The sequence below is a fragment of the Triturus cristatus genome, chromosome 6 (assembly GCF_964204655.1).
Source record: "Triturus cristatus chromosome 6, aTriCri1.1, whole genome shotgun sequence".
Taxonomy (NCBI): domain Eukaryota; kingdom Metazoa; phylum Chordata; class Amphibia; order Caudata; family Salamandridae; genus Triturus; species Triturus cristatus.
Window position 1 is genome coordinate 1,738,775,627 of NC_140589.1, and position 24,399 is coordinate 1,738,800,025.

Genomic DNA, 24,399 nt, shown 5'->3' on the forward strand with positions numbered 1-24,399 from the left:
GCGGCGGCTTCGGGACATGAACTTAAAATACGCCATGCTCTTCCCGGCCAGGCTGCGGGTGGAGGTGGATGGTCGCACTCACTTTTTTGACCGTCCTGAAGCGGCCGGGGACTGGCTGGACACTTTGTCTGGGGGTCGGGATCGGGATGGCGGGGGGGGGCTGCAGGAGGAGAAGGCCCACTGGACCGGGACTGAGGTGCTGATACTGGGACTCACTCTGGACGAAGATGCTGCCGCTTTCGGCCAAGCTTAGGGTCTCTCGTTTTTTGTACTCGTTCTCCCTCCTTTGTAGGTGGTGCGGGGTCTCGAAGGGGTACTCTTTCCTCCTCTAGGGGGTTTACCTAGTTTCAACTATATAGGGGCGACAGGCACACTGCAAGTTGGGGGGGCTGTTTGGGCTCATGCAGGGGTGCAGGGAGGGGGGAGTTTTGTTGGGGCGGTTGGGTTGGGGTGGGGTGTTGGTCATTTGTACCACAAGGCAAAAGTATTGTCGTGCTATTCTCAAAGTGCTCTCGGGGGGACGAGTGAATGCTTTCGTTTATGATGGGGGGTAGGGGACTGAGTCTTTTGTCCTGGAACGTTAATGGACTGGGGGACAGGATAAAACGAGGTGTGGTCCTGCAGTTCCTGAAACGAATTTCACCTGACATAGTTTTTCTGCAGGAGAAGCACCTCATTGGCAACTCCTTTCGTGCTATGAACCGGCGGGGCTACCGCCTTCTGGCCCATTCGGGCTTCACGTCTGGTTCCAGGGGTGTGGGCATCATGGCTAAAACCTCGCTCCCATTGGAAGTCGATGAGGTGCTCCATGATGACAGGGGACGTTACACGGTTCTGGTGGGTAGAATGGAGGGCAGAGTGATTATTTTTGTTTCTGTCTATGTCCCGCCAGGGTTGCAGACGACCACCTTTGCGGATTTGGGGCGCCTCCTCCTTGGCCTTCCGGAGGGGATTCTGGTGGTTGGGGGGGATTTTAACGCTGTGGTTTCTGGAATTGAGGACCGTCACCCCCCTAGGGATCTCCCCCGTGCCCAAGCGTGGTTGTCTGGCCTATTGGATGCCTTGGGGCTGGTGGATTGTTGGCGTTTGAAACATCCTATGCAGAAACAGTACACCTTTCATTCCGGGGCCCATGGCAGTCTATCAAGACTAGACTATGTCCTGGTGCCGGCGGCGCATGCGGGGAGGATCGGGGAGGTGCGCCATTTGGCGCGGGGTATTTCAGACCACTCCCCGCTCTTATTGCACTTCGATATTCTCCCGAGGGGAGAGGGTAGGGTGGCCCCGATTAATCCCTGGTACCTGCGTGACCCCACCATTCGCGCAGAGTTGGTTAAGTCCCTTAAGCGATATTTTGATGATAATGTGGGGTCGGTGTCATCTGCGGTCTCGCTATGGGAGGCATTTAAGACGGTGATTCGGGGGGGATGCCCTGTCCCTTATTTCCCATTCCCGGAGGCGCGAGCGGGAGGAGGTGATCCGTGTTGAAACTGAAATAACTGAGTTGGAGGGCGACCTCGAATGTGGGGTGACGGATGACAAATTACATGTCCTCCGACTCAAGCAGGCGGCCTATAAGGCCCTCGTCACGGAGGCGGCCAGGGGCCTCAGTAGAGAGCAACAGGGGAGACTGTGTGATGTGGGTGATAAGGCTGGGAAATTGATTGCGTGGCTGGATAAAAAGGAGAGGGCGAGTCGAGTTGTCCCGTCGATTGAGAAACTGGATGGTGTGTGTGTCACGGAACCGGAAGAAATAGTCGATTGCTTTGCAGAATATTTCCGTGGGGTGTATTCCCCGGTGTCCTCCCGCTCGGAAGAGGATTCCCATGCCATGCTTAGGGATATCGCGCTGCCTTCCCTTTCGGAGGAGGACAGAGTGTCGTTGGACGCCGCCCCAACCTCTGAAGAAATTGCTCTCGCCATACGCTCGGTCGCTTCCGGCAAGGCCATGGGTCCTAATGGTCTTCCCATCGAATTGTACAAGCTGCGACCGGATACGCTGGCGCCGCATCTCCGTGCAATGTTCCTCGCGGCCCGTTCGGCGGGTTCCCTCCCGCTAGACCAGCGTCTGGCTACTATCGTGGTCATTCACAAGGAGGGGAGGCCGCGGGACCGGGTCACGTCCTACCGGCCTATTTCGCTGCTGAATGCGGAGCCCAAAATTCTCGCCAAGGTGTTGGCCAATCGGCTGGTTGGCGTGGTGTGCGATTTGATTCACCAGGATCAGTCCGGCTTTATCCCCCATCGCAACACTGCGCTTAACCTGCGGCGCTTGCATCGGGTGCTCGCGCGTGTCCCGTTTATACGGGAACCGGCAATTTTGGCATCCCTGGACGCCACTATGGCGTTTGACACACTTGAGTGGCCATATATTTGGGCGACACTGGCGAAGTTTGGGTTTGGCCCGGGATTCATCGGTTGGGTGAAATTGTTGTACTCGGGACCGCTGGCGCAGGTGGTTGTGAACGGTAGAGTGTCGGCTCCGTTTGAGCTGGGCAGGGGCACGCGGCAGGGCTGCCCATTATCACCGCTCCTCTTCGCACTTGCCCTGGAGCCCCTGGCGGAGTGGCTGCGGTGGGAACCTTCTATTCGTGGTCTCCGATGGACCCCCGAGTATGAGGACCGCGTATCTCTTTACGCTGATGATATTCTTCTGTACCTGGCTTCCCCACGTAAATCACTGATAGTACTGGTTGATGTATTGCACTCATTTGGCCTCAACTCCGGCCTGGTCATCAACTGGGCTAAATCGTGTGTGTATGTCCTCTCTGGGGAGGACCCTATCCTTCCGCGGGGTTGTCCTATCCAGATCGCCCCGCGGGGATTTAGGTACCTGGGTGTCTTCATTACCCTGGACGCGGGGGCCCGATATAGCCAGAACTTGCTTCCCCCCCTCCAGCGCCTGAAGGAGGACGTCGCGCGTTGGAAGCGCTTGCCGCTCTCGCCGCTCGGCCGGGCGGCATTGTTTAAGATGATGTCGCTGCCACGTTTCCTGTATGCTTTGCAGAATACAATGGACGTTGTCCCGGCGCGCTATTTTCGCGAGGTGGAGAGTTTGCAGCGCCGACTGTTCTGGGAGTGTAGGCCGCGTATCGCCCTGGCGAAGCTGACGCTCCCGTGGTACGACGGGGGGGTTGCCCTCCCAGATATCAAGCGATATTACTGGGCCTCCCAGCTGGCTGCGATCAATCACGGCCTTTACGGGCCCGCCCTAAACCCGGCCTTTGAGATGGATAAAATGTTACTGCCGGGCGGTGACTATAATCGGGCGCTTTATTCTAGCTCGCATGACGCGCGGCTGACGGGCCCCACGAGGGTCATGGTACGGGTGTGGCATACGGCTAACGTGGCGATGGGGTGGAAGGATCGCTTGACCCGGGCGACGCCACTATACGCATCTGAGCGGCTGGGCTCCCTGTGGACCTCGAAGGGCTTTGAGAAGTGGGACATGATAGGCATCAGCAGGGTGGGCGATCTCTGGACGAGGGGGGGATTCAAAACGTTCGATGTGCTGCAGACAGAATTCCAGCTGCAGGACAGGGAGTACTTTCGTTATATGCAGATCCGTCATGCGTTGTGCTCCGTATTTCCGGACGTTGCCTCCATCCCGGAGTACTCCCCTCTGGAGGATAGAGTGCTAGATGGGCATGTCCCGGACGGCACGATTTCATTAATTTACAAAAAGCTCATCAATGACCGTTCGGGACTGCTGACCAGCCTTCGTGAGGCGTGGGGGGCTGATGGATTGGAGCTGGATGACGAGGACTGGGTGTCTGCGGTGGCCTCCCCGAAAGAGGTGGCCATACCGGCCCGCCTTCGCTTCGTCCAGCTCAAGATACTCCATAGGGTCTATGTTACGGGGCCGAGGCTGATGCGTATGGGCTATGCTGTGGACGGGTTGTGTAAGCGTGGGTGTGGTTCTTTGGGGACCTTTCTCCATATTCTGTGGGAATGCCCGGAGGTGGTGCGATTCTGGCGTGGTGTGCATGAGGTTTTGCAGGTAGTTACGCATGTGCCGCTGTTGCCTGAGGCGAGGAGATGTCTTTTGAATGTATGGGAGCCAACCGACTACTCAGTGCCGCAGACGTGGTGGGCGACTCTGGGATATATGGTGGCCAAACGTGACATTGCGCAACTGTGGGGCTCCCAGAGGTCGCCGACTGTCTCGGCGTGGAAGGACAACATGGATTGATGTATGTTTCGGGAAAAGGTGGTGTATGTTGCGAGAGGTAAGCCTGGGACATGGGTGAAAGTATGGGGCCCCTGGAACGCTTACCGTGGGGGAATCTGTACCCCGCCGCTACTGCCTGATCCGTCACCGGCCCCGTCTCCTTAGCCTGTTTGTCTTCCCGGTTCTGGGCAATGAGTTTACTTAGTCCCCGTCCTGACCTATTCCCCCCCTCGATATTCCTATGAACCAGTGGGGTCCCCCCCCTAGGGGAGCACATGCTGTTGTTTCCGACTGTGGGTTGCCTTGTGGACTTGTTTTTTTGTTGTTATTTATATAAAAACGAAACCGTCGTGTGGGGTCCGGATGGTGTGGCTGCCAACGTCTCTTTCAACTCCTGTGAATTCCCTTTTGCCGCAGCGTGCGTTCTATTGTCTGTATTACATGCTCCTTCTGTTTGCTAGCGGCCGGCCTGAAGGTTGTAGGCCCATCTTTGTATATTTTTTTGATTCTGTAATAAACGGTTTAAAAAAAAAAAAAACCTGAGAAATTCACTGGAAAAAAAAAGGTTACACGGATGTTATAGGTACGCTCAGATTTTACTTGTACAAAACCATAGAAATTCAGCAGTTATAATTACCCGAGCTAACTATAACTTACGCCCGCACAATGCACTGCTTATGACCTCACCTATTACATCACTCATGACATGGTCAGTGACATCACTCATGACATCATCCACAAAACTACTTACACACCCACTCATACCCTCATGCAGCATCTCATACACCCACTCACACACGCACTTGGCCAATCACATGCCATTTCACAAGCCCATACAAATACTCATGCACCTACACTCATGTATAGAGACACTCAAACACCCACTCACGCACTTGTACAGGCACTCACTCAACCAGTCACTCACCCATACAGATCTTCACACACCCACTCACTTACTCATACAGATACTAACACATGTACTCAGTCACCTAAATAGTCATTGAGACAACCACACAATCACCCATAGAGTGTCTCTCACACTCACTCACCCATATAGGTGCTCACACACCCACTCACTCACCCATACAGTGACTCACACACCCACTCACACACCCATACACCCACTTACACACCCATTCATACACCCATACAGCCACTCAAGTACCCTCACACTCACCCATACACTCATGCACCCGCTCACTCACCCATACAGCCACTCATGCACTCTCTCATTCACCATTTACAGCCACTCACAGACCCGCTCACTCACCCATACAGCCACTCATATACCCTCTCATTCACCATTTACAGCCACTTACACACCCACTCACTCACCCATACAGCCTCTCCCATGATTGCTAACTGCTTTAATACTATCAGCATTTGTACAGCACACAGTCTGACATTAGGATGGCCCTGCAGTGCTTTTGGTAGTCCGGAGATGACTTTCCAACTGGTTTTGAGGTGTCAATTGGAGACCAGAGCCTGGTTCATCTTGTATTGATTAAGAGAGTACTATGTGGAATTGCCTGCTTTTTCCATGCCTGATGACCTGTCTAGTTTTCTCTCACTAATGATAGAGGGTTCCATAACTTACAAGTTGGATGTGAGTGCACACCTTGACTAGCATTTTGACATGAGTGCCTTGTAACCGCATTGGGCAGGTAACGTGAAAGCATTTTGTATTCAAGTGCATACCTTGCTTAGCTTTTTCATTGCAGGTGATCTGCACAACAGAATGTTGTGTGCAGGTGTGTATTCTGCTTAGCTTTTCCTTGTGAGTGACTCAACACAAATTACACTTGCTTAAAAAAACTAGCCAACTCGTGTGTAACTGCAGCTTTTGCAAGACAAACCTGAAGTTCTTGAGAACAAAACCTTCAAACTCTGCTCACACCTAGTGGAGATGTTCTATCAGTGGAGCAAGTTACAATATGTTTTAACTCTGTTAGGCGAATGTGTCAGCTTTAATGATTTGTGGTTGCCAGTCCGTGGCGTTTCCATTTGGTTCATATGTACGATCATTGCCCGTCAGATATACATGTGTGGAAGGCAGATCGTTGTAGCTGGTGGGTGCCATAATATCCAGTTCATTGCCTATTTTGGCTGTACTGCTGGCATGTTTGGCGTTCTGTGTTAATGGGTTATATTATGGGGTATGTTGTGGTAAGTGCTGGTGGGTATTGCTCTTGTGAACACACGGATTACCAAACGCATGGTACAGCTGTGCTGTGTTGGTTTTCCGGTTGATCCTTTATTGCTGTATGTTGACACGTCTGACTCCTACCACGTTTTCGAACCTTAAGGAACACTATTGCGTACGTTCAGAAGCAGACGGGTGTCAGTGGCATGGCATAAATCTGGAAACTGACTTGATTCAATGACAGATTCCACACACGTGCACGACAGTGACTGATTCGCAGACAGCGCCATGAATCTGCAGCAGGAAGTTTAACAGCATCACAGTGTCCTACTGGGAGGGAATCTCCGACCTTTTCAAGGGGAGGAATCGCTCGGCGAGGTTTGAGGATTTCTCCAAAAGCTTGGTGTGTAAAAATGTCCATGGCATTCCTGCGATGGAATGTCCGCTCTCCTGCCACAGTACAAGATGTACTCACACACAAACGTCTTCAGTAAATCCTCATAGGAGGGTAAAAACAACTTTTGTGAACTGCAAATGCAATGTTGCACTCGTTAAGAAGCTCTCTGTTTCTGGAAGTCAGGCTTACAGACTGAGATGACTTTGTGAGTCGGGCTCGGGCGCACAGTCATCCCTGGACGACCACGAGGAAATGATGGGTAACCACGTGCTGTTCATGGACATAGAAGAGGTCTGCAGCACTGGATGCCATGGATGTCCAGTGCCAGGAGCTATTTCTGGTTCTGCCAATGCCCCCCTGCGTAAAGCAAACACTGTGCTCAGCACAGCGCAGAGTTACAGTCCACGCCCTGTGTGTGCTGGCGGCCTCCTCCCACCCCGCAGATAAGGTATCTGACTCCATCCCCGCCCATCCCAGTCCGGACAAGGAATGGAGTCCGCCCAGCGTGGGCTCTGTGAGCCCTGCAAATAAAACAGGAGCTCCTGGAAATCCTGAGCGGGCCAGGGCCAGTGGGCACTGGGTTATGGCCAGGGCCACTGAAATTGGCAGCAAGAGTCGGCCAAATTATGCGGCAGGGCTGACTAAAATATGCGGCAAGAAAAAGAAAATTGTGCGGCGTAATGCGGCACATTTTCTGATAGAAAAACGTCATTATTTTGTCATCCTTACACATGTCTATTCATAGCTGACAACTCATTAGTACCAGTTTCACACCCTAGCATAGCAATAAGCAACAGAAAGGTGGCCAATCAACTTTTACAAAGGGCCTTCCACTGAGAGGCAACACGTGTTGCAGTGTTTTACTAACCTTTGAACTGTTTTAGTTAGTAACTGATCATTTTGTTAAAATCTGCAAATTATGCAGCATATTATGGATTATGCGGCAAATGCGGCAGATCCATAACTATGCACCCCATTTTTAGGTCTATCCAAACAGCGCTGCTTAGCTTGACTCGTTTTGACCAATTCTTTAAAATATACTGTGTGGGTTTCGGTTCTGCCCAGAGGAGTATTTACTCTAACTTCATGCTATTGACTGTTTGATATATCATGCCGCCTCCTATAGAGTGCACACATTGAGAGGCAGGAGTGACAATTTCACTTCTGAAAAGTACACTAAATAAGCACACATTACATTCTTGAACCCATAGATTCATTAGATACATAACATTTTTGTTTTTTCACTGTTTCAGGCATTTTAAATGTTTTGGTCAGGACTAAAAATGCAAGGCAGGCCTATTGGCATTGCCATTGCTTTCAAAATGTGCTTGCTGGAGATCCCCTACCCAACCCCCATGCAGGAAGGGTTGGTTTCCATTTCTTGACTTGGATAGGACATATTCCAGGTGCCCGTCTGGCACTAGAGAAAGCCGGTAAGAATGTTGTTTCTAAACATATAATGAACACTGTGGCATGGAAGCCTGGCACCTGCCCGGGATTCACCTGAACAGTTCTGGTTCGAGTCCTGGGCAGAAGAAACCTCTGGCCATAAGACTCATGGAAGGGGCTGCACACAGCATTGTTTGGATCAACGTAAAACCACGTTTCTTTCCCATTGAGCACTTTTAGTTCATCTGTTCAAAATAGCTTTCACTGTATGAATTTCTAGCATGTTGTATTTCTACGGGCTTTTTATACTCATATGATTGAATAGTCTCTGTATATACTACTTGGTAAAAAAAGTAAAAAACCAAAAACGAACAAAACCAAGAAACAAAACACACCCAATATTACACAGCCATCACAGTTTGTGTGAAGCTAAAAAAAAAGCATAAGGAACAATTGGATCCGGAAGAAGAGATACGTGCAGCTGGGCGAGGCACCTGGAGAAACCTGGAGAAAATGTTTGTCTAGCAGCGAATAGAAGAAAGAGAAATCACGTTCACTGGTTTTAACTCAAACCCTACCTTTACCCCAGATTTAAGTGTAAAGTACAAACTCCAACAGCTGCCACCGATGTTTCTACGGCAGCTTTAGTCATGAATGTGTCAGCTGCTGCCTGTGAGACCTGTTTCCCAGGCGCCTGTCACCCCTCAGTCTGGAGGGATGCCCAGCGACAGCCACCATCAGTCTAATATTGAAACTAACAATTAATTCCCTTAAGTCCCGTGTAAAAAGGCAAGCTAAAATGCTTTCCAGGGAAAATCCTGGGTATTTAAGGAAGTAGACACAGGGACCTGGGGTGACCGGTTGGGTATAATATCAGACATTTATTATTGAGATAAAATGTAAGCGGAGGAGGGCGAGAGAGATTACCTGCCCCCCACCGAAAATGTTCAAACTATAGAAGATAGATGCTGACGCAGGATTCTCAGGTGGCAGGACACAAACAGACCTTTAGACAGCTGAGCTATCCTACAGGAGGCACATAATATGCAGTGTTGGGCATCACACAGGCGGCCTATCCCTGTGTGACATAGATCTTACAGGTTCTAGCTTTGAGACAGCAGGGCTGTATCTCAGGTTTCACCAACAGTCCAGACTCAGGCCCTCTCACAGCGGTGCAACACTAGCAGTAGAGTGGCACAGAGCTGCAGGCGCTGGCAGCATGCCACACCTCACCTGCATCCTACATGAGTCCGGTGACCTGCCCATCAGGTGCAGGCTTTGAGCAGAAGCATCACACATTGATCTCAGGTCACTGAGAATTGACAAGTTGAGGCCTCAGATGGCAGAACCAACCCTCGCGTGGACACACAAATACCATTAATCCACCCATATGAGGGTTCCATGTAAAGACATAGATGAAGAAAGCACAGGTAAAAACTAGAAAATACAAGCCATGCAAAAATATGTCCATACAACATTCCAAATACCAAAATGCATCTAAACACACTTCTCGTCTGTTGCAGGACCGAATAGATTGCTATTCTACGCCCAGTCCTGATATTTATAGGGATAAGGGCATGATAGTGTGGCAGAAACTTCAATGAGAGAAATATATGAACGTAGACATTTTGTTTCTACTTTTGATTAGAACATTAAAATGTTGGGCACTTCATGGAAGACAATAGTGTGGCAAAGAGCCAATAAGGCTTTCCGATCCAACAATCCAATATTGATCTTTTTCTCCCCATTTACATTATAACATTCTAACCTATGCATCTGCTTGCTAGGACACACCTGTGGAGCTGCCTGCTGGGCCTCCCCCTTGGAGCTGCCTGCTAGAACACACCTGTGGAGCTGCCTGCTAGGACACACCTATGGAGCTGCCTGCTGGGACCCATCTGTAGAGCTGCTGCTGGGGCACACCCATGAAGCTGCTGCTGGGAAACACCTAAGGAGCTGCTGCTAGGACACACCAGAATGATTATAAAGCTATTAGAACATTCCACCCACACCAGTAGAGCTGGCTGCTGGGACACATCTATGGAGCTTCCTGCTGGGACACACCTGTGAAGCTGCATGCTGGGACACACCTAAGGAGCAACCTGCTGGAGCACACCTGGGAAGCTACCTGCTGGAGTTCATTTGTGGAGCTATTTGCTAGGATACATATGTGGAGTTGGGTGCTGGGACAAACCTGTGGAGGTGCCTGCTGGGATACTCCTGTGTAGATGCCTGAAGGGATACCCCTGTTTGGCTGCCTGCTAGGACACACCTGTGGAGCTGCCTGCTGGGCCTCCCCCTTGGAGCTGCCTGCTAGGACACACTCGTGGAGCTGCCTACTAGAACACAACTGTGAAACTGTCTGCTAGGACACACCTGTGGAGTTGCCTGCTAGGACACACCTATGCAGCTGCCTGCTAGGATACACCTACGGAGCTGCTACTGGGGCACACCCATGGAGCTGGCTGCTAGGACACACCTGTTGAGCTGCCTGCTGAGACCCATCTGTACAGCTGCTGCTGGGGCACACCCATGGAGCAGCTACTGGGACAGACCTAAGGAGCTGCTGCTGGGACACACCTATGGAGCTGCCTGCTGAGAACCATCTGTAGAGCTGCTGCGTGAAGCTGCTGCTGGGACTCACCTAAGGAGCTGCTGCTGGGACACACTATGGAGCTGCCTGCTGGGACCCATTTGTAGAGCTGCTGCTGGGACACACCCATGGAGCTGCTACTGGGACAGACCTAAGGAGCTACTGCTGGGACACACCTATGGAGCTGCCTGCTGAGAACCATCTGTAGAGCTGCTGCGTGAAGCTGCTGCTGGGACTCACCTAAGGAGCTGCTGCTGGGACACACTATGGAGCTGCCTGCTGGGACCCATCTGTAGAGCTGCTGCTGGGACACACCTATGGAGCTACCTGTTGGGACCCATCTGTAGAGTTGCAGCTGGGCCACACCGTGGAGCTGCTGCTGGTACACACCTAAAGAGCTGCTGCTGGGACACACCTATGAAGCTTCCTGCAGGGACCCATCTGTAGAGCTGCTGCTGGGACACACCCATGGAGCTGCCTGATAGGACACACCTGTGGAGCTGCCTGATAGGATGCACCTGTGGAGCTGCCTGCTATGACACACCTGTGGAGCTGCCTGCTAGGACACACCCATGGAGCTGCCTGCTGGGACACTCCTATGGAGCGGCCTGCTGGGTCCCATCTGTAGAGCTGCTGCTGGGGCACACCCATGGAGCTTCTGCTGGGACACACCTAAGGAGCTGCTGCTGGGACACACCTATGGAACTGCCTGCTCGGACCCATCTATAGAGCTGCTGCTAGGGCACACCAGTGGAGCCGCTGCTGGAAAACACCTAAGGAGCTGCTGCTGTGACACACCTATTCAGCTGCCTGCTGGGACCCATCTGTAGAGCTGCTGCTGGGGCACACCTAAGGAGCTGCTGCTAGGACACACCTATAGAGCTGCCTGCTGGGACCCATCTGTAGAGCTGCTGCTGGGGCACACCCGTGGAGCTGCTGTTGGGACACACCCAAGGAGCTGCTGCTGTGACCCATCTGTAGAGCTGCTGCTAGGACACACCAGAATGATTATGAAGCTTTTAGAACATTCCACCCACACCAGTAGAGCTGGCTGCTGGGACACATCTATGGAGCTTCCTGCTGGGACACACCTGTGGAGCTGCATGCTGGGACACACCTAAGGAGCAACCTGCTGGAGCACACCTGGGAAGCTACCTGCTGGAGTTCATCTGTGGAGCTATTTGCTAGGATACATATGTGGAGTTGGGTGCTGGGACAAACCTGTGGAGGTGCATGCTGGGATACTCCTGTGTAGATGCCTGATGGGATAGATATGTGGAGTTGGGTGCTGGGACAAACCTGTGGAGGTGCCTGCTGGGATACTCCTGTGTAGATGCCTGATGGGATACCCCTGTGTAGCTGCCTGCTAGGACACACCTGTGGAGCTGCCTGCTGGGCCTCCCCCTTGGAGCTGCCTGCTAGGACACACTCGTGGAGCTGCCTGCTAGAACACAACTGTGAAACTGTCTGCTAGGACACACCTGTGGAGTTGCCTGCTAGGACACACCTATGCAGCTGCCTGCTAGGATACACCTACGGAGCTGCTACTGGGGCACACCCATGGAGCTGGCTGCTAGGACACACCTGTTGAGCTGCCTGCTGAGACCCATCTGTACAGCTGCTGCTGGGGCACACCCATGGAGCTGCTACTGGGACAGACCTAAGGAGCTGCTGCTGGGACACACCTATGGAGCTGCCTGCTGAGAACCATCGGTAGAGCTGCTGCGTGAAGCTGCTGCTGGGACTCACCTAAGGAGCTGCTGCTGGGACACACTATGGAGCTGCCTGCTGGGACCCATTTGTAGAGCTGCTGCTGGGACACACCTATGGAGCTGCCTGCTGGGACCCATCTGTAGAGCTGCTGCTGGGACACACCTATGGAGCTACCTGTTGGGACCCATCTGTAGAGTTGCAGCTGGGCCACACCGTGGAGCTGCTGCTGGTACACACCTAAAGAGCTGCTGCTGGGACACACCTATGAAGCTTCCTGCTGGGACCCATCTGTAGAGCTGCTGCTGGGACACACCTATGGAGCTGCCTGCTGGGACCCATCTGTAGAGCTGCTGCTGGGACACACCCATGGAGCTGCCTGATAGGACACACCTGTGGAGCTGCCTGCTAGGATGCACCTGTGGAGCTGCCTGCTATGACACACCTGTGGAGCTGCCTGCTAGGACACACCCATGGAGCTGCCTGCTGGGACACACCCATGGAGCTGCCTGCTGGGTCCCATCTGTAGAGCTGCTGCTGGGGCACACTCATGGAGCTTCTGCTGGGACACACCTAAGGAGCTGCTGCTGGGACACACCTATGGAACTGCCTGCTCGGACCCATCTATAGAGCTGCTGCTAGGCACACCAGTGGAGCCGCTGCTGGAAAACACCTAAGGAGCTGCTGCTGTGACACACCTATTCAGCTGCCTGCTGGGACCCATCTGTAGAGCTGCTGCTGGGGCACACCTAAGGAGCTGCTGCTAGGACCCACCTATAGAGCTGCCTGCTGGGACCCATCTGTAAAGCTGCTGCTGGGGCACACCCGTGGAGCTGCTGTTGGGACACACCCAAGGAGCTGCTGCTGTGACCCATCTGTAGAGCTGCTGCTGGGACACAGCTGTGGAGCTGCCTACTGGGACCCATCTGTACAGCTGCTGCTGGGGCACACCCATTGAGCTGCCTGATAGGACACACCTGTGGATCTGCCTGCTAGGATGCACCTGTGGAGCTGTCTGCTAGGACACACCTGTGGAGCTGCCTGCTAGGATAAACCATGGAGCTGCCTGATGGGACACTCCTATGGAGCAGCCTGCTGGGACACTCCTATGGAGCTGCATGCTAGGACTCATCTGTAGAGCTGCTGCTGGGATACAGCTATGGCGTTGCCTGATGGGACCCATCTGGAGAGCTGCTGCTGGGGCACACCCATGGACCTCCCTGCTAGGACACTCCTATGGAGCTGCCTGCTGGGACCCATCTGTAGAGCTGCTGCTGGGACACACCTGTGGAGCTGCCAGCTTGGACACACCTAAGGTGCTACCTACCTGCTGGGGCACACCTGGGCAGCTACCTGCTGGGGCCAACCTGGGGAGGTACCTGCTGGGGCACATCTGTGGAGCTTTTGATAGGATACATCAGTGGAGTTGGCTGCTGGGACACCCCTGTGAAGGTGCCTGCTGGGATACTCCTGTGTATCTGCCTGCTAGGACACACCTGTGGAGCTGCCCGCTGGGCCTCCCCTTGGAGCTGCCTGTTAGGACACACCTGTGGAGCGGCCTGCTAGCACACACCTATGGAGCTGCCTGCTAGGACACACCAGTAGAGCTGGCTGCTGGGACAAATCTATGGAGCTTCCTGCTGGGACACACCTGTGGAGCTGCATGCTGGGACACACCTAAGGAGCTACCTGCTGGGACACACCTAAGGAGCTACCTGCTGGGGCACACCTGGGACGCTACCTGCTGGAGTTCATCTGTGGAGCTATTTACTAGGATACATCAGTGGATTTGGCTGCTGGGACAAACCTGTGGAGGTGCCTGCTGGGATACTCCTGTGTATATGCCTGCTGGGATACCACTGTGTAGCTGCCTGCTAGGACACACCTGTGGAGCTGCCTGCTGGGCCTCCCCCTTGGAGCAGCCTGCTAGGACACACCTGTGAAGCTGCGTGCTAGGACATACATGTGGAGCTGCCTGCTAGGACACACCTATGGAGCTGCCTGCTGGGACCCATCTGTAGAGCTGCTGCTGGGGCACACCCATGGAGCTGCTGCTGGGAAACACCTAAGGAGCTGCTGCTAGGACACACCTATGGAGCTGCTACTGGGACCCATCTGTAGAGCTGCTGCTGGGGCACACCCAAGGAGCTGCTGCAGGGACACACCTAAGGAGCTGCTGCTGGGACACACTATGGAGCTGCCTACTGGGACCCATCTGTAGAGCTGCTGCTGGGACACACCTATGGAGCTGCCCACTGGGACCCATCTGTAGAGCTGCTGCTGGGACACAGCTATGGAGCTGCCTGCTGGGATCGATCTGTAGAGCTGTGGCTGGGCACACCGTGGAGCTGATGCTGGGACACACCTATGGAGCTGACTGCTGGGACCCATCTGTAGAGCTGCTGCTGGGACACACCTACGGAGCTGCCTGCTGGGACCCATCTGTAGAGCTGCTGCTGGGGCACACCCATGGAGCTGCCTGATAGGACAGACTAGTGAAGCTTCCAGCTAGGACACACCTGTGGAGCTGCCTGCTAGGACACACCCATAGAGCTGCCTGCTGAGACACTCCTATGGAGCTACCTGCTGGCACCCATCTGTAGAACTGCTGCTGGGGAACACCCTTGGAGCTGCTGCTGGGATACACCTAAGGAGTTGCTGCTGGGACACACCTATGGAACTGCCTGCTCGGACTCATCTGTAGAGCTGCTGCTGGGGCACACCAGTGGAGCCGCTTCTGGAACACACCTAAGGAGCTGCTGCTGGGACACACCTATTCAGCTGCCTACTAGGACCCCTCTGTAGAGCTACTGCAGGGACACACCTATGGAGCTGCTGCTGGGTCCCATCTGTAGATCTGCTGCTAGGACACACCTATGGAGCTGCATGCTGGGACCCATTTGTAGAGCTGCTGCTGGGGAACACCTATGGAGCTGCTTCTGGGACACACCTCTGGAGCTGCCTGCTGGGACCCATCTGTAAAGCTGCTGCTGGGGCACACCCATGGTGCTACTGCTGGGACACACTATGGAGTTGCCTGCTGGGACCCATCTGTAGAGCTGCTGCTGGGACACACCTATGGAGCTGCCCGCTGAGACCCATCTGTAGAGCTGCTGCTGGGACACACCTATGGAGCTGCCCGCTGGGACCCATCTGTAGAGCTGCTGCTGGGACACAACTATGGAGCTGCCTGCTGGGACCCATATGTAGAGCTGCTGCTGGGGCACACCGGAGAAGCTGCTGCTGGGACACACCTAAGGAGCTGCTGCTGGGACACTCCTATGGAGCTGCCTGCTGGGACCCATTTGTAGAGCTGCTGCTGGGGCTCACCCGTGGAGCTGATACTGGGACACACCTAAGGAGCTGCTGCTGGGACAAACCTATGGAGGTGCCAGCTGGGACCCATCTGTAGAGCTGCTGCTGGGACACAACTATGGAGCTGCCTGCTGGGACCCATTTGTAGAGCTGCTGCTGGGGCTCACCCGTGGAGCTGATACTGGGACACACCTAAGGAGCTGCTGCTGGGACAAACCTATGGAGGTGCCAGCTGGGACCCATCTGTAGAGCTGCTGCTGGGACACAACTATGGAGCTGCCTGCTGGGACCCATTTGTAGAGCTGCTGCTGGGGCTCACCCGTGGAGCTGATACTGGGACACACCTAAGGAGCTGCTGCTGGGACAAACCTAAGGAGGTGCCAGCTGGGACCCATCTGTAGAGCTGCTGCTGGGACACAACTATGGAGCTGCCTGCTGGGACCCATTTGTAGAGCTGCTGCTGGGGCTCACCCGTGGAGCTGATACTGGGACACACCTAAGGAGCTGCTGCTGGGACAAACCTAAGGAGCTGCCTTCTGGGACTCTGATGCATCAGTCAGCTGCACTGGACTTTCATCTCGCACAGCTGCATAGGTGAGAAGCAGGATGGAATCAGCTGGATTCTGTCCTAAGCAGCGCTTTGGAGGCCGAGCATCCGCTGCAGTGGCTCTTTTACAATCTAAAAGTGCATGGGATTTGCCATCCCCTGTAGAGAGATATTTCCTCAGACTCTCAGAAAAGGATAGCGCTCTGCGGGGTTTGCTGTGCCCTCATAGAAAAAGGTCAAAACACTTCTAATGATAGTGATTAATGGATGTGATTTATTTATTTATTTATTTTATTTCTAAAGCACAACACTTATCTCCAAGGGGATATCACGGTGCTAACTAATTACCTCAACAAACCACTGAGAGAATACACTGACGAACGGACCTTATGTCCTTTAGCCTGGAAAAAGCCAAGTTCAACTCCTTACTGGCATGATTCTCAATGAGACAAATCTCCAATGTGCTGTTAAGCCATGCCACCCTGCTTGTCAATGTTCTGCCAAGTCATGCCACCCTGCTTGTCAATGTTCTGCCAAGTCATGCCACCCTGCTTGTCAATGTTCTGCCAAGTCATTCCACCCTGCTTGTCAATGTTCTGCCAAGTCATGCCACCCTGCTTGTCAATGTTCTGCCAAGTCATGCCACCCTGCTTGTCAATGTTCTGCCAAGTCATGCCACCCTGCTTGTCAATGTTCTGCCAAGTCATGCCACCCTGCTTGTCAACGTGCTGTTAAGCCATGCCACCCTGCTTGTCAATGTTCTACCAAGTCATGCCACTCTGAATGTCAATGGGCTGTCAAGCCATGCCACCCTGCTTGTCAATGTTCTGCGAATCCATGTCACCCTGCTTGTCAATGTTCTGCGAAGCCACCCTGCTTGTCAGTGTGCTGCCCAGCTATGCACATGTACTGATGCCATATCTCTGGGACTAAGTGGCATTTGCAACTGTTCAGGTCTCCAAGAGCACTCCAGTAATTGAGCTGGAAGAATATATGAATTCCCAGTGACATCAATGAGAAGGCATTTCTGTGGGGATAATTGAACAACATGTGCTCTTACAGGCAAAGTGTGAAAATGTATTTGCGTTTGTGCAATTGAACTGTTATGTTTTTTAATTCATTTATTATTTCTTAAAAATATTTTTATTATTTTTTAAATAAAACAATAAAACAACTCAGCAGATGTTTTTCAGTCAGATTCCATTGATTACAACCAAAACGATTTACAAGAAGCAATGGTAGACAGCAAACGGTAGTATGATTATCCTTCCTACGCCCCTTGGTGTCGTCTACCCACCATAGTGCATAGCTCCTAAGCCCCTCTGCGAAGTTGGTGTCTAGAGTGACGTGCCCCGCTCCCCATAGTGATTCATATGGCTTGCTATACTACAGTATCTTCCTCTTCCATCTCTAAATGGTAGTAACTCAGCAATGGCTGCCAGATTTTTCTAAACTTTCGTCGACATCCCCGTGCTTTGTGTACCGTCTTTTCAGCTCCCATGTACATATCTGTGCCAGTGCGCCACTCTTTCAGGGTGAGAATTTCTTGTCTCTCCCAATATTTAGCTACGTCATGTTTTGCTACTACAAAGCCTGGGTTACAGAGCAGGAGTTGATATCTTGTAATATCAACATCCGTGTGTATGCCTAACAGAATGTATTTAGGGTCTAACAGGATGGATATATGGAGTATATTATTTAGTTCTTGCAGGATCTGTGTCCAGTAGCCACAGATTTGCAGGCAGTCTCATAAAGTGTGGTTGAAAGTACCGCGCTCCGTTTTGCAGCGCAGACACTCTGGCGTCTCCGCCCTGCCCATCGCGTGCAATTTTGCCCTGTCATAGTATACCCTATGAAGAATTGTATATTGGACCAATCGTAGCCTAACTTAATTGCCACCTCCTTCAGGTGCATTAGTGCCGTCTCCCAATCAATGTCTTCTAATGCGCCCACGAGGTCCTCCCACTTATCCTGAAGTGTTAGTAAGTTATTGGGTGCATTGTTCATTAAGGTTTTTTATGTGCAGGAGACTGCTTTCTCTGGTATCTCTTCCTGGAGCAGTCGCCCTTCCAACGGGGCTTATTCCGGGAGATCAGTGATGTTGTGTCTGCGCGCCTGCCAGGCATGTCATAGTTGAATATATTTATAGTGCTACGTGTCCGTCAGGCTATATTCCCTTTGCAAATCGGCGCCCTGTCTCGTTATGTCTCCTAAAGTGGTAATCCCAATGGCATCCCATCCTTTAATTCCCTTTAACTTTGCAAGTTCAGGTAGCTGTGTGCCTTCCCATAGGGAAGGCACACAGCTCATTACGCGTTCAGCTTCCCTCCAAGCCTCAATCGCCCTGTGGATTGCTGGCAACAAACTTCTGACCCCGTGGCCCCCATATATATAGTGAAAGTGTGGGCTTTTGGAAAATTGGAGCCTTTCTAGGGCATAGGTGGGTGGTCTTGAAGACCATGTCCCCATTAGTTGATAACTACGAGGTGTGCCGCTCTATAGTATGCTCGCACATCTAGCAGTGAGATTCCCCATTATACTGGCCACTCGAGGGTGACCTCCATCCCAAAGCGAGGTTAGCAGTTCGGTGCTTATCGCTCTAAAGATAGCTTCTGGTATTTTGCAATACGTGTTCTGGAACATGTACAATAACTTGGGTAGTGTAATCATTTTAAAGCAATGTCAGGGTGAGATGCCTCCATATAGTCATGTCGTCCCGGAAGTCCGCCAGGACGCGGTGAATATTGTGGGCTAGACAGGTTGTCACATTCTCAGAGATATAGAGTCCTAGGTATTTGAAGCCTTCCTCTGCAATAGGGAGATGTATGGGAATGGACCGCGTGTCCATGTGGCCCCCTAGTGGGTATATGGTCGATTTCCACCAATTAATCTTATTCCCCGCCTGCGCACAGTAATCTTCAACTATTTTAAAAATAATGGGGAGTGTCTTGCCTGGGTTAGTTATATATAAGAAGATATCGTCTGCGTAGAGCGAGATGCACTCATCCAGCAGCTGGCCTCAAAGGTCCTGGAACCCTGTTAAGTCTGGGAGCGTTCTAATCAGGCACGCCAGCGGTTCCAAGACAAGCGCAAAAAAGTAAGGGGGAAAGCGGGCAACCCTGTTGAGTCCCTCGCTGAATGGGGAATTCAGCTGATTTGACTCCGTTGACTCATACTCTAGCTCTGGGATTTGTGTATTAGAGATCGATCCATGTCCGAAAGTTATGTCCAAAACCAAATTGTATGAGGACCCTCTGTAGAAAAGGCCAGTGTACCGTGTCAAATGCCTTTTTGGCATCAAGTGATAGGAGCATATGGGGGACCTCACTCCCTTTGGTCGTGTCCAGCCAGTTATGCTATCCTACGAAGGTTGAGGCGTGTGGAGCGCCTAGGCATGAAACCCAAATGATCCTTGTGGACTAGGGACGTGATGATCGCCAGTAGCCGTGTGGCCAGTATAGAAGCCAATATTTGGTCTCCACATTAAGGAGTGAAATTGGGCGATTGGCGCCGCACTTTTCTGGGGCTTGCCCGGTTTTGGGATGACCACGAACGTGGCCTGGTGGAGATCTGGGGGAAGCCAATTCATTTATTATTTCAACATTTAAAACATTTTCCCTGTGGAGAAACTGCTTCCTAGTAGTAAGGTGCACGCATTGGCAGTAGATATACATTGTAAGCGCCAGCAGTACAAAATCTATATTGGAAACACTGTCAGTAAAAGATGTGTTTGGAAGCACTTGCAATCAAGGATGCCAGTTGGAAGCACCAGCAGAATATGAGTTGGAAACACTCGCAATAAAATATCAACATTGGCAGCAAGATCAGTAAGTATAAGAATTGGAGGGAGTACAAGCATGACAAGCACAAGCAGTAATGTATATGAATTGGAAGCACTAGCAGTAAAGTACAGGCCTTGGAAGCACCAGCAGTAAAGTATATAAATTGGAAAAATCAGCAGCAAAGCACTCGATTTGGAAGCGATAAAGTAAAAGCTATAGAAGCACCAGCAGTAAAGTACATGACCTGCAAGCACCAGCAGTAAAATGTATGACTTGAAAGCACCAGCAGTAAAGTATATGAACTGCAAGCAGCAGCAGTAAAGTATGTGAAATGGAAGCACCAGTAGTAAAGTACAAGCACTGGAATCACCAGTAGTAAAATGTATGACGTGAAATCGCCAGCAGTAAAGTACAAGCACTAGAAACACCAACAGGAAAGTATATGGATTGGAAGCACTAGCAGTCAAGAATATGAATTGGAAACAGCAACTGTAAAGTATATGAATTGAAAGCACTAGCCAAAAGGTATAAGCGTTGATGGCATGATCAGTAAAGTACATGAATTTAAAGAACTAGCAGTACAATACTAGCATTGGAAGCACCAGCAAGAAAGTACTGGAATTGGAATCACCAGTAGTAAATGAATGGCAAAAAAGTATAAAAAGTGGCAGACCCCGTAGTAAAGCATATGAATTTGAAGCATTAGCAGGACAGTGCAACCACTGGAGGCACCACCAGTAAAGTATAATAATTGAAAGCACTAACAGGATATGGATTGAAAGCATTAGCAGTAAAGTATATGGATTGGAAGCAGTAAAGTGTATGGATTGGAAGCACTAGCAGTAATGCACAAGCATTGGAAACACAGCAGTAAAATATGTTAATTGAAAGCACTACCAGTATATGAATTGACAGCACTAGCAGTAAAGTATGTGTACTGGAGCCACTAGCAGCAATGCACAAGCATAGGAAAGTCAGCAGTAAAGTATATGAATTGAAAGCACAAGCAGTATATGAATTGAAAGCACTAGCAGTAATGCGCAAGTATTGGAAACACAGCAGTAAAGTATATGAATTGAAAGCAGTAAAGTATATGGACTAGAAGCACTAGTATTAATGCACAAGCTTTGGAAACACAACAGTAAAGTAAATGAATTGAAAGAACTAGCAGTAAAGTATGTGGACTGTAAGCACTCGCAGTAATGCACAAGCATTGGAAACAGCAGCAAAGTATATGAATTGAAAGTGGTGTATGAATTGAAAGCACTAGCAGTAAAGTGTATGGACTGGAAGCAGTAATACGCAAGCACTGGAAGTACAGCAGTAAAGTATATAAATCAGGAGCATCGCCAGTAAAGTACAATCACTAGAAGCACCAGTAGTAACGTATATAACGTATATGAACCAGCAGTGCATCAAAGTATATATATATATATATATATATATATATATATATACACAAGCACATTTATGGATGCCTAGCTCCAACTGCCGCTGCTCCTGAACGAAGGGCGTGTCGTCCGTACGGATAAACCAGGCAAAATCCGTTAATATCTCCGATAGTTCAAATCACCCCAGTGAAAAGATGACGACGCCATGTCTTGCTCGATAACACAATTTTAATCGTCAGCTGCTGGACGCGTTTCGCCTGTCCTGCAGGCTTGTTCACCAAGCCTGCAGGACAGGTTATAGTTAGTGCAGGCAACTATAACTCACACGACCGCAATCCTCTGCTGATGACGTCAGATATTACATCACTGATGACATATGTGTCTTTCTGGAAAATAAATATTTGTAATATATGTATAGCTAAAGATTAATGGAAGAAGACATGGGTAAATAAGTGTCTAAATACAGTGATGTAATATCTGACGTCATCAGCAGAGGATTGCGGTCGCGTGAGTTATAGTTGCCTGCACTAACTATAAAGGGAGAATTTCATTGTTTTTTTACGAGTGAAATGTCCAGCTAACTATAACATGTGTGAAACCTATGGTTTTTTAAGTGAATTTGCAAGGTTTTTTAAATGCTAATTCGTAACTATAACATGTGTGAAACCTATGGTTTTTTCAGTGAATATATATATATATATATATATATATATATATATATATATATATATATACACACACACACAGACACCCAACCATTAAAGTGCAGGTTTTGGCAGATACAGCCATAATGTGTCTACACCTGACGCCACTGGCAGGTATAGAAATCACACCGCCCTCATTTTACTCTCAAAGAAGGCTGCTTTCTTTGCCAGGGGGTGGAAGGGCAGAGGCTTCATTTTGAAGCTAGTGTCGAACCTACTTTGTCCAAGGTTTCTACTCTGCTGTAGGTGGACAGCACCTAAGTCACAGCAGCCCACTGTCCTTAAACCAACTTTTGTGATTTCTGGGGGTAACATCATTTCAAATACATAAACATGGCTTTTTATGGCAGAATAAGGCTGCACCCATCCCACCTTACTACTGCCTTTCCTTGAAACACAGGAGTGGCCTTTGTCTTTGCGTAAATAATATATAAATATATATTGTCCATCTCTTTCTTTCTCAGACTTTCTCAATCCATCTACCGCTTTTGTGTCCACCCGGTGTGCTGCTGGGAGGAGGTTCCATGGTCACTTGATGACTTATTGTCCACGATCTCCCCTCCCCCCTCCGCACCCCCCCCAGGTCTAATTTTGTGGCCTCTGGGTTTAGCAGTATGTTCCGTCCACGGGGGCTGGCGAACCGCACACCCTGTATTGTCGCATAGTGCGTAATTACGCACCGTTTACAGTATAAAATGTTACTGTGAACGCTCTGGGCTGCCTCAAACGGCCGGAACACGAGCAGTTGTTGCTCGATGTGCCTTAAGGTGCGCTATTTCTTTACCGTCAGATGCGTCCTTGCATTACAATTAGATACGTGGACTCATTTAACAACAACATTCAGCGGTAAATTACAGAATTGAATGTCACGTAATTACGTGTCATTTTCCCGAAATGTCTGATTGCACAAAAGCAAATTGCGTGGCCCGCGATGCACAATCTTTTTCTATAAAGAATTGCAACACATAAAAAAGCAAATTCCGTGGGTTCTGCACACCCCTCGATGCTCCTTCGTGGATTGCAAACACCCTGGGGGGCCCAAATGATGCACACTGCAGGTTCTGCATCTGAGACCGCCCACCCTAGGTACCAGATTGTGCCACGGGGTCTGTTCTCACACTTTCCTCTACAGTCCATACTTATCTGTGCTCTGCTTCCATCGCGTTGTTTAAAGCCTCATTGCACCTATGTCTCATATAGGCCAAACACAAACATCTTTCCAGCCATGCACTTCGAAGTGCGCCCAGAAGCCCGATGCAAATCGGAGTGCTTCACTAGGGTCATCATAGAGCGCTATGTAGATAATACAATTGGACGACCCAAAGAGCGCGTTAGACCGTGCAATGGGCATGGAAAGCAGTATGTGAACAGACACACCATATAATAACATAACAATACCATAGCTGTACGCGTCTTACCGGTGGCCGTTTCCAGGCAATGCCCTGTGTCTTGGGCGAGCGCGGGCCCAGCTCCTGGTAGCCCACCGTCGAAGGGCAGGCAGGGAACTCTTCATCCTTAAACAGTACCCCGGACTGCAAGCACTGGCTCCTCAGCGCCTCGAAGTCCTGGTTCAGGTATTTGATGGCGTTCTCGTTGGTGCCCAGGCCTTCGGCCACGGCCCTCTGCTTGGCCACTGCCGCCGCTGCGCCGGCCATGGTGGGCTGTGAGGGAGGAGGGCTGGTGGCTGTGAGGGGGAGGGCTGGTGGCTGTGAGTGTGGAGAGCTGGTGGCTGTGAGGGAGGACAGCTGTGAACCGGCCCCAGAATGCGAGACCGGAGTTTATAAGCGCGGGGCCAGGTGGCGCTGACACGCCTCTGAGGTCTCACTTCTGGTGCTCCGGGGAGGGGGGTGACTCACCGGCATTGTGGTACTTGTGTAAATATGTACACACGGGACTATGGCTCAGCTGCACCTGAGCAGCTCTGTGGCAATCTCAGGTTTTCACCAGTTCACCACTGGAGTCCCAGCAGATAACAGCTGGGGCTCCAAGGAAAACTACATGCACCCACTTACATTTTTGCGCGAGTGACGCCATCTATACTACACCACAAGGCAGTGATTCAGTTCACACATACTCTGCCCCTAAAGTGCCAAGAAATCTGACAGTATTCAAAGTGCGCCACCTTAAGTTACATTAAGTGTCATCGAGGAATCAATATTTTTATCTGTAGCAGGTGCCCTTCGCTTCTGCGACTGACACAACCAGCGACAATGTACACCCATCACTGGAGTCCAGACTGTCGCTCACCCTCCCTGTC

General features: G+C 50.9%; 1 protein-coding gene across 1 annotated transcript in view; it reads right to left on the reverse strand.

Annotated features, from left to right (window-relative positions):
- The window catches only part of CAPN8 (calpain 8), a 194,455-nt gene extending 170,544 nt beyond the window's left edge, over window positions 1–23,911 (reverse strand). Inside the window, exon 1 of the mRNA XM_085612992.1 lies at window positions 23,561–23,911. Within this exon, the coding sequence (XP_085469118.1) occupies window positions 23,561–23,797 (237 nt within the window). The 5' untranslated portion in view covers window positions 23,798–23,911. The remainder of the gene's footprint in view (window positions 1–23,560) is intronic.
- Window positions 23,912–24,399: the final 488 nt, after the last annotated feature.